General features: G+C 44.6%; 1 protein-coding gene across 9 annotated transcripts; it reads right to left on the reverse strand.

The window, feature by feature from the left end:
* Window positions 1-341: 341 nt before the first annotated feature.
* zbtb18 (zinc finger and BTB domain containing 18) lies at window positions 342-10,408 on the reverse strand. Of its 9 annotated transcripts, none has more exons than XM_035992198.1 (3): window positions 9,981-10,408; window positions 7,625-7,746; window positions 342-4,643 (listed from the first exon to the last, which is right to left on the reverse strand). In XM_035992198.1, exons 2-3 carry the CDS (start codon window positions 7,638-7,640, stop codon window positions 2,929-2,931), a joined length of 1,731 nt encoding a protein of 576 aa, XP_035848091.1. In that variant the 5' UTR covers window positions 7,641-7,746; window positions 9,981-10,408; the 3' UTR covers window positions 342-2,928. The 9 variants fall into 9 exon arrangements, with proteins under 9 accessions (XP_035848091.1, XP_035848090.1, XP_031164447.1 ...); XM_035992197.1 differs by having other exon boundaries at window positions 7,625-7,750; XM_031308587.2 differs by lacking the exons at window positions 7,625-7,746; window positions 9,981-10,408 and adding exons at window positions 5,798-5,960; window positions 6,062-6,192.
* Window positions 10,409-10,682: the final 274 nt, after the last annotated feature.

Here is a 10,682-nt window from a genome sequence, read left to right on the forward strand (position 1 = left end):
TTTTTTTTCCCAGATAGTGATTGTCCTTTTTCACAACAGACTCAGTCACTTCACACCCCCTCCCCCCATCTGCCTTTCCATAAACAGAACATTTTATTTTTTTATACCTTGCTTTAAAAAAAAATCTCCCCCCTTTGTTTTCAAGTAAGCACAGCAAAAGATGGAGATGTTTCGTCAGGGTGGTTACTTCACAGCGTCTTGAGCGGTTGACATCGCTCCCACAACTCCACCCCATGCTCACACTTTAAAAATTAAAAAAATAAAAACAGCCCAGACTACAGCAGTTTAAGGCGGTCAAGTACAACCAGAGGAACAGAACAACAAAAAAACAGCAGTAGTGATGAAAACAACAGCAGGATGGAGTGAGCTCCGTATGCAGAGACACTGCCAGTAAAGAAATAGCATTTCAAGAAGAAAGAAATTAGACGATGCGGTGCAAACTGCCGCAATGTCACCCGCACTGTTGCCTTGGCAAAGCCTGTAGGTGCCACCAGATGACAGGGCGACACATACAACCACCCCACCCACCACATGCACATCAATGGGGGCGTGCATACAGACATATACACACATACACATCTGAGTGAAATGTGGAGCGTTCAATTTATTAGTATCTCTGTGTCAAACGCATTCGGATTGTATAAACGCTTGACTATTATTTTGAAATTCCAACAAAAAATATTAGATACAGAGGTTAAAAAAAAACGGAAAATTATTATTAAACTGATGTAGCCCCCAGTCCAAATACAACATTCACATACAAAAAAGGATTTTCTGATAAATTCAATCAAATTCCATGAATTTATACACACATTTTAACAACTATTTCACAATGCTTTACAGTATCAAATACTTCCATAGCGTCAGAAATGTGTTCGTTTTTAAATAAAGGCATCTTTTCAGCAAAAAATCTGATTTCATGTCTTTTAGCTTAAAAAGGTGCATTCAGGCATGCCAATTCGCTCCCATTGATCTCAAAGTAAGGATTATGTTTTAAGAGGAAAACGCACACACGCAAACAAACAGACGTCTTATCACATTCACGCCACTGCATCTAATGTGGGTTATTGTACTGAATCAGCACGGCCCCGCTCAGCTCAGCACAGCTCGTGACAAAGATATCTGACCCTTCAACTTTCAGCAGGACAGCTCAGTTACGGCCGCTCTCCTTATTTTTTTCTCTCTCTCTCTCTCCCCGTTAATCTTCTCACTTCCAAGTCAGAGCCACATTACTGCACTCAACAGACCTGAAGTAAGTGCCCAATGAGCAGAAATAATTTAAAAAAATGGCTTTACCACATCTAGAGCTGGAGAGGACGGAGACATGGGAGGTGGAAAACGAACATACAGCATTAGAGAGAAATTGAACGCCTGAGGAGGAGCAGGAGGAGGAAGTGCTGGGTGGACGTAGATCTTCAGTAGGTTAAATTGACTGGTAATAACCAAGCCACAGGCTCATAAACACACGCACAAACACACACACACACACACACAAACACACACACGCACACACGCACGCAGCAGAGAGATCAGTGCATATACACAGAGGCTTAAAATGCTTCATCATATCGCTTCAACATCCGACGTAAACACATTCGGTAACATTCTTCTAGGAGCCCAGCGACAGACCTACGACATATAGAAAAAAATCCAACTTTTCACTGTCAAAAGTTCAAACATCTCCCCCCCTGCGATGCAATAACCACAACTTAAAGGTTTAAGACAAAATCAAATTTTCATGCATTATTTCCATACTGTGAGAATAATATTCAGTTTTTCAAACAGACCGCACCCTGGAGTAGTATTCACAAAGAAAAGAAAAAGAAAGCCTGTTGTCAAATATTTGATCAATTACAATGTGTACAGTAATACAGCAAATTCACATTTTTATTTTAAAATATACAGGTTTGGACGTCATGCAACAACAGCAGGTCCCATTACAAAAAAAGTAACAAAATAATATTAATCATTAATTTAAAAAAAAAAAATTCTATAGTTCTAAAACTATAGCAGAACAATATACAACAACCTTAAATTAAATACCTTTTCAACAAGAGATGTTTTAAAGACTGCCAGCTAGATTGAAGAAAAAAATCTATTAATAACAATAATAATAATAATGATAATAATTTGTAAAGGTCTTTTCATTTTTAGAAAATACTTCAAATTGATTGGAAGTGGAAAAAAAAAAGAGGCTGTGCATTGCATGAGTGCCATAAGTTAGTCTGTCAGTCAGTCAGCTTTACCCTGAACACACAACACCAAAGAGCTTAACAAGAGAAGCGGGGAGCGCTTCGCCAACGACACCTCCATGCCAGTAGAAAATAAAATGAATACACACAAAACACACTCATACACACTCACGCACGTCAGGTGAAATTTTTGCCAGAGTAGTGCAGTATCACACACATACACACACACACACACTACTTCAAACTGTGTATGTGTGGTGATCACAGTACCCGTTTAGTGTATTGTAATGCTTTTGCACTTCAGTGTGTTCGACCTGAACTCCTGCAGTGGTGTTTGCTGTCTGTGGAACTGGGACCGATACGCTGGCCAGCGTCGGAGTGTTGTGTCTGAGATGAAACACAAACAGAGTGAAAACTCTTCAAGAAGGTGAGACATTCTCACTGGGACCCATGTCCTTAGACGCAATGAAAACCACCAAACAGAACTTATGCCAAAATAGAAATAAGAGTTCAGAATAAAATAGAATAAAACAAAATTACCCCAAACAGCAACAACAAAAAAACTCAGTAGTAACATTTTCATGTGCTATTAAAGTGCAATTGAATGAGATTTTGCGACATACAAGAACATGACTCACTTGAACCCCAAATATCAAACTTTGCCACCTCTCTTTCACCTCCCCATGCCTCTCTTTCACTCTCTGCTCTCTTTCCCTTTGTCAAACCCAGTCTGTTTCTACTTCCACAGTTCCTGGGAGCTGTCCTCAATCGCCCAATCCCTGACATTGGGCAGTGCCAGTGGCTCGCTCTTCACTGACAGCGAGTTGACAAGTTCGCAATGGAACTTGCGGATGTGTCGGTAGAGGTCCCCGGACTGCGTGAAGCGCCGTTCGCACCACTTGCAAGCGTGCGGCTTCTCGCGTGTGTGCACCACTGCGTGGCGGCTGAGGTTGTGTGAGTATTGGAAGCTCTTGCCGCAGGTGGTGCAGGTGTAGGGTTTCTCACCGGAGTGTGTCCGCTCGTGGCGCTTCAGCGTGTACATGCAGGAGAAGGTCTTGCTGCAGATGGTGCAGGTGGGCACGTTGACGTCTCCAGCGGGCTTGGAGCGGATGCCCTCCTGCTCCCGGAAGTGGGAGCTGAGGTGAAGCTGGAGGATGTGCGGGGAGGGGAATACCTTGTTACACAGCGGGCACATGAAGATCTGGGTGTGTTGAGCTGACAGCATGTTGGAGACGTAGGGCAGCAGGGAACTATCCATGCTGTTCACCTCGGCCTGGGTGCGCTCATGTTCACCCCCTAGTATGTCCTCGTCGTCTGCGGTGGCTGAACTCTTCTCCTCCCGCTCCAGCTCCGAGGCCAGAGAGGCCTCTCGCAGAGCGGACAGGTGAGCTTCCAGGCCGAGCCTCCGCTGGGCCGACAGAGGCCCTCCGACCCCATGGTGGGCCAGGCCCCCGTTGGTGGTGGGAGCCGTCGCCTTGGTGAGGCCGCTGTGTTCCATGTCATAGTCCCCACCTCCCAGTTCCTCTTCCTCGTCGGAAGCCACACCCCTCTCCACCTTCACCCTCACAGCCAATGGGCTTTGGAGGCTGTCTGGTGTAGCTGCCCCGCTGAAATAGGACTGGTGGTGGTTACTGTGGTTGCTGCCTGCAATTGGCTTGACTGACAGGTCCAGGACGCAGTCAGCCGCATCATTCGACACCCTCCTGCCCCTGTGCGCTCCACGAGAGCTCACGGAGCGGTGGGACCTCTGTGAGAGGGATCCAGTGGAGCTGGTGGGGCTGCCGGCTGGGGAGAGCAGCTTTCCTCCCTCCCCCAGCCCATCCCCACCCTGCATCTCCGCCTCGCCATGCCCTGGGCTGGTTGTAGCCATGGCTGGTGTCCTTGGTCTGTCTGCAGACGGCAGCCTCAGCCACAGCGGTCCTCCTTCGACCTTCCCCTCCTCCTCTTCATCACTGTGCAGCAGGTCGGCAGTAGCGGGCCGGCCTATAGAGCCATCTGATAGACTGTCGGCCTTATCGGAGCAGCTGGACCCACCATCCTCTTCTCGGCGCGTGCTGTCTGCCTCCGTCGTGGACTTCTGCTTCAAACGTTTCTTACACACCTTGACGATGTCATACATGTGCAAGTAGCTGGCCGCTGCCAGCACATCCTCTACGGGAAGGTCCTGGAACTGCAGCTTGCCCTCATACATGAACTCCAGGAGCAGGGAAAAGGCCGGTGCTGTGACAATGTCATTGTTGAGGTGCACCACGTCTCTCTTGTCCAGCTGGTCCTTGTAGAATAGGTGAAAGTACATGCTGCAGGAGGCCAACACAGCTCGGTGGGCCCGGAACTGGGCATCGCCCACCAGCACCGTGGAGTCACACAGGAAGCCCTGGTGCCGCTGTTCGCTCAGACACTGGAGTAAATGTCTGCTGTGGTCTGGGAACTCCATCTTGCCGTCCTCATAACCTGCAGCCACACAGAGACACAGAGGCAGAGTCAAAGTTAGATACATCTGATAAAGATCTGTGATGTAAGACTTGAAATTTACACCTAATGTGGGTTTTGAATGACATTTCGGAAGTTTTTTTAAATCAAGTTTTGAATTTTAAATAAAACATTTTCGGTGTTTAATATTTGTTCAGTGAAGGTAAGTACGCAAGAAAAAAAAAGGAACAAAGAAATGTAGACGAAAAGCAACACATACGAAAGATGATTTAAATTCAACGACGACAGAAACAAAAAGATTTAAAAAAGAAGAAAGACAACAAACTGTTTAATTTTTTAAAATGAAATGGGATGAGATAAAAGTCAGATTAAGTGTAGCGATCATGACACTGTTCTTGTTGTCACTTATCGTTTTTTTGTTAACAACGCAAACAAAATTATCTTAACGAGGCCAATTAAAAACAGAAACGCAAGAAAGAGGAGACAAATGTCAAAAAAACATGTTGTATGAGATGATGAAAACAAACTACTGTACAGAGAAGAGGATGAGCGAGAGAAAAGAAACACATCAGTAGAAGATAGGTCAGTAAAAACAGGACGACAGAGAAGTAAAAAGAGGAATTTTTAAACACATAAAAAGTTAATTAAAACCCACAAAAAACCCACATATATTTAAAATGTGTATATAGTTTATGTATACTATACTCACATCTACAGAAATATTTCTTCTCAAATTCAAAAATACCACGCAGGTTGCTGTAAAGTCATGCACACATTTGTTCGTACAACGATGTCAAATGTTGATTTGTTGATCTGTTATTTCTATAATTATTTACTTTATCTACAATAATTAAGAAGAAAAAAATATGAAAATTACAATTAAAAAGAATAATTACTGATTCAGTTTTTACCCACAGAAAGACTTAATCTCAGGTAAACCAGCAGCGACAGATTCTTCTACTCTGTCTCTCCGTTCTCTCTCTCTCTCTCTCTGTATCTCTCTAACTCCTCTGCCTGCACTCCTGGATTGTCGCTGCTCCTACGCTGGTTATTTTTATTAACCCACTTTGGCCTGGCCTGGCACAGCCCTTTTAGGTAACCGGCTTTCAGCTGCACACACTGTCCTCACGTACACACAACACAATCACACACACACTTAGTACCAGCCTACCTACCAACCACCTCCACAGGCTAAGTCGAGCAGGAAAACTGGCCAATTGAAATAGCACTGTTGAAAACAAAACAGCTTGTCCCTCGTTTAACCTATGAGCACCGGCTTGAGATTAGATGAGGGGGCGGAAAAAGACTGAAAACTTGCAGCAATGCTCTTCAGGTGTCCTTAAAAAAGAGTCTGTAGAATTTATAATAAATGAACAACTAACTGTCGGATGACAGAAGGTGATAACGAGACTGAAATCTGTAAAATAATTAAGTCCCACCTGTTAACCAAGTCGATTTGTCCTGCCTGAGAAAATACATTGGTCCCGCTCTGCACTGTGTTAACCAAAGCAGTTAAATCACCTAATTTGAATGAAGCTAAACCAAGAATGTCACTGTGTGTAAGACTGTGTGTGTGTGTGTGTGTGTGTGTGTGTGTGTGTGTGTGTGTGTGTGTGTCGTGTATATGTGTGTGCGCTCGCCCTCCGGCTCGTTCAGACTGCTTTTAATGAGGGGGCTTACGGGGACAAGGGTGTACCACCTCCCACCTCCACCCCTATCCCCCCCTCTGTCCAGCCAAACCCCTTTGCCACCTCCTACTTCCACACAAACATACACACACACACACACACACACACACCATCCGTCACTCACATACTCCTTCCCATCTGAATCTTACAAGAAAAACCCCGCACATCCGCCCCATAGTAGAAACTGCCCTCTTCCTCAACCCCCCCACCCTCCGCCCACCACCCAGAAGAGAAGATTTACAATACAATCACTGTAAGTGCCCTGCTCGTCACAGCATCAATCCTAATCCTTAAAGATGGCTAAAAATAAAGACGGCGGTGGGGAGAGAGCCGTCAGCGGAGGCTCAGGAGGGCAGCAGCCCGTCACCCGGCCCACCCGGCCCGGGCAGTTAGCTCAGGCAGGGGTCTGAGAGAGAGACACAGAGGGGCAGGGAGGGAGAGGGTGAGAGAGAGGTTGGGACGGCCAGGGAGGGAGGATTACCCACATCTGATCCAGCTGACGGGGGCCATATGGCAGCTGCTAGCCAGATAAAGAGATTAAGACTAGGAGGGAGTGCGATTACAGCTGTCTAGCCAATTCAGGCAGCTCAAATCTGCAACTTCTAAATTAGTCTTCTCTACTCCAGCCGACAGGAGGGGAAAAAAGACCGCACATGCTTTCAAGTAATTTTACAGCGAGTTAGATTTAACTGAAAGAAAAAAAACAGATAAGATGATTAGGATAAAATAGCAGCTCATTTTGTTGTTTGCTTAAAGTTTGACATTTTTTGACCTTTTATTAAATAAAAAATATGTTTATTTTTCTTTGCTCGAATTTAACTAATTAAAATAATGACTAAATGCATTCTTTTTTTAAATTAAATTTTCCAAAAAACATTACTTTTAATTATAATTTCACTTTTCTGAACTAAATTAACTGGGGGAAAACAAGAACTTAGCTCTGTTTAAAATAATGTTTTGTCAGTTGTAACTTTGCTTTCTATGAATAAGTGTCTGAACAAAATACCTGACAACACAAATAGGAAACAAATCGCAAAATAATAGATGAGTTTTAAATGCAGCTCTCTAGACTACAAACTTTAAACACAGCAATGAGTTCCCCGGACTGAAATTACACCTCAGACAGGCAGCACCAACACAAGTTTACTACTCACCAGTAGCTTCACACAGCGCTCACACTGGTTTGACACACCGGAGATCCCCACAACAAAACAAAATAACTACTACCCCAGACTCTCCTACTCTATTCGCTCTGCCTCTCACACACACACACACACACACACACACACACACAAATGCACACACAAAAGATACCTGCAGCAGTATGCATCAACTTGATTAACTCCACTGTAGCAGAATAGCTGGGCTCTCAGGCTGGGAATGGCTGTGTATCTCTCTCTCTCTTTCTTTCTTGCTCTTTCTCTTCCTCGCTCGCTCTTTCTGAATCAATGAGTGGGTAGAAGAGGAGAGAAGAAAAAGAAGAAGAGGGAGGCAGGCAAAAAAAAAAAACACGCTGTTCAAACTGCGAGGGACAGATGCAAAGTGGAGGAGATGTTGGAGGGGGAACGAGATACCACCTCCCTCCTCCTCCTCCTCCTCCTCCTCCTCCTCCTAACTGGCGCTGATCGGCAGCCACAAACACACACACATACACAGCGTGCGCACAGACACAGACACACACACACACACACACACACACACACACACACAGTACTAACTCTCCCAGGCTGCCGCTGAGACTCACAATAAAGGACTGGGGAGGGGTGGAGGCAGTGGAGGGATGGAGGAGGAGGAGGTGGGGTGGATGGCAGCCTGTCAGCTGCTCTGACATCATCCTCAGATGGAGATGCTACCTCCAGCTGTGCTCTTTCTACAGCCATATGCTGCCTCCTCTACACTCCTGCCACCAGACTCCTCTTTCATTCTACCAACACCACGGAACTTTGTCTTTCTCTCATTTTTCTCTTTCTATCTCTGGGGGAAAAAAACAGGGGTCTACTAAATGCAGTGGGTTGCAGATTTGTTTTTTGGAAAACAGAATAGTTTAATGCAACCACAACTGCCCACTAACAAAACTATCAAGGAAAGGGAAAGTTTACAGAACATATACAGAGGTTCTGAGTACAACTTTTTTGTAACCTTTTCCTAATTTTTTAATCCTTCTCTCCGTGTCTCTGTCTCCTTCCAACAACCATAAACAAAGGCCAACACAGCACATTTGCAACTGACAGACGCACGCAGCTGATATTGTTTTCCACTTCTTTACGGTTCAGCGCCGATGCCTAGTCTGGAATTCATTCATTCACTCAGTCATTCATTCATCTATCTATCCATCCACCCATCGCCCCCTGCTCGGACCCTTCGGATAAGTGGCAGGAACAAAAATGAAATTTGAGGAAATAATGAGAACAAGTCATAAAGAAAGAACCTAATGACGGTAAATCCTAAACAAAAGGTATACAAGCCCTGAATAAGCCGGGGAGAAACTTATTACAACAGCCTTATTTCGCTTTCGTTTTAGAAAAAGTGTGCACGTTTGGAGCGTGTGAATTTAATATATGCGGGTATAGCAACAAAACTACTTTTATTTTCAATTGCACTGTTTGCCCGAATCCACAATAAACCTTTTACTAAAGTTTAAAACACTAATACAGCATGCACATAGGTATAATACAATACTGTCGCCTACTGATATCACAAAATTTTAAAAGACAGATACGCACATAAATGTCGAGCTAAATCAAAAGAATATTACTTTTCTTTGTTTTATAATGCGTAGTGATAAGCAACATGTGCAACGTGTATACGTTTATTTCTGGATAATATAAGTAAACTTTTCCTTAATGTTTTCTAATAAACCGATAGTTTAGTAACAATAGAAGACTTAAAATAGGTTTATCGGTGTAACCATTTTGTCGACTCCAACTGCTACAATCTTTGATAAGCTTGTGTAAAAATTCGGCTCTGCTTTCAAAGTCTGAGACATTAAATTACCGGACTTAAACTTTAATTAACTTCACCACTGGAGTTTCAGTTAGCATCTTTAATTACAGTGTTAGAAAGTCGTGTGTCGCTCCACGACAACTGACGCACTATTTCAATTTCTGTTATACTTTGACACATGTTAATATCGTGACAGCACTATATTCAACACTTGGACGAACATAAGGCAACAATGTGATCAATAACTGTGTTATAAATTACACTAATACACTCGTTAACTTAATTTAAAGCAGCTCTAAATTGTCAAACGAGGAAATGATCATTAACAAGTCAAAGTAATGTTAGGCAGGCTGTGATATTGTTACCGAACAAACTAACAACACAAGAAGACTGTAATTAATTTCTTGGCAGAAGACATAAACAGAAAGACAGAGACATACAGAGACACACTGACCCACGCAGCTAGCTATAGCCCGATCATGGCTAACAAAAGTAAAGCGAAGAGGCTAACGTTACAATATTGAGCTATTTACAGTTGTTCGGAAGGCCTCGGTGCTATGACAACAGCTGCTAAAACACCGAGGAGGGAGAGCTAACATAGCAACTATTAGTGCGTGGAGACAACACAGTAATGCTAAGGAAGGTTTAGCTACTTTTTCCCCTCCATAACCCACCCTCTCTCTCCTGAGCCCCTTATCGGACTCCGGTATTAAGAGGCAGCACTTACAGACAACACGGTCCAACGTCTTCCCCGCTTCCTCCGTCAAATCCTTCTTTTTTTCCTTCGGAGACAAACTAGATTGACTTTGGACTAATTTCCATTACAGGCTGCCGAGGCGAGCAGGCGGAGGGACGGGAGTCTAGCACTCTGCGGCGGCCAGATGTTTCCGAGCTGTTGCTGCTCAACTCGGGCTGGGAAAAGGAGGCGAGTTGACTGGCACGGCACGGAAGCCAATGGTGCCGGCGAGGAGGAAAGTGAAGGCAAATTGGAAGCGGCCCTCTAACAGAGGAGAGGGAGGGATATGGCTTCTTCTCTCCTCGGCGTAGGTTGACACCAGGCAATAACAGCAGCAGCATACACACAGTGAGAAGGCAGGGAAGAAGAAGCTGGGCCAAACCAACTGGTTCGGCGAGTCTGTGAGGACGACTGGCGCAGCGGAGAGCGAGCGAGTGGAGAGCGGCGCGGTGCGGCCTGGGTACTGTAGTCAAGCCGGAGCAGGGTTGGGGGGGGCGGGGGGGGGGGTGGGTGGAGGCGGAGCTGATGTGAGCAGGTGCACCACCTTGACAGAAAAAAAACCTTAATTGTTAATACTTAACATTGCATTGCTAAAGTAACAACAGCTTTTGGTTTGACTATGTCCTGCTGTCAAAAAACAGTGGGTGTTCAATCAAACAAACAGGTGCACCACTTCCAGGGGTTAAAAAAACA

Source organism: Sander lucioperca, chromosome 15, assembly GCF_008315115.2.
Source record: "Sander lucioperca isolate FBNREF2018 chromosome 15, SLUC_FBN_1.2, whole genome shotgun sequence".
Lineage (NCBI taxonomy): Eukaryota > Metazoa > Chordata > Actinopteri > Perciformes > Percidae > Sander > Sander lucioperca.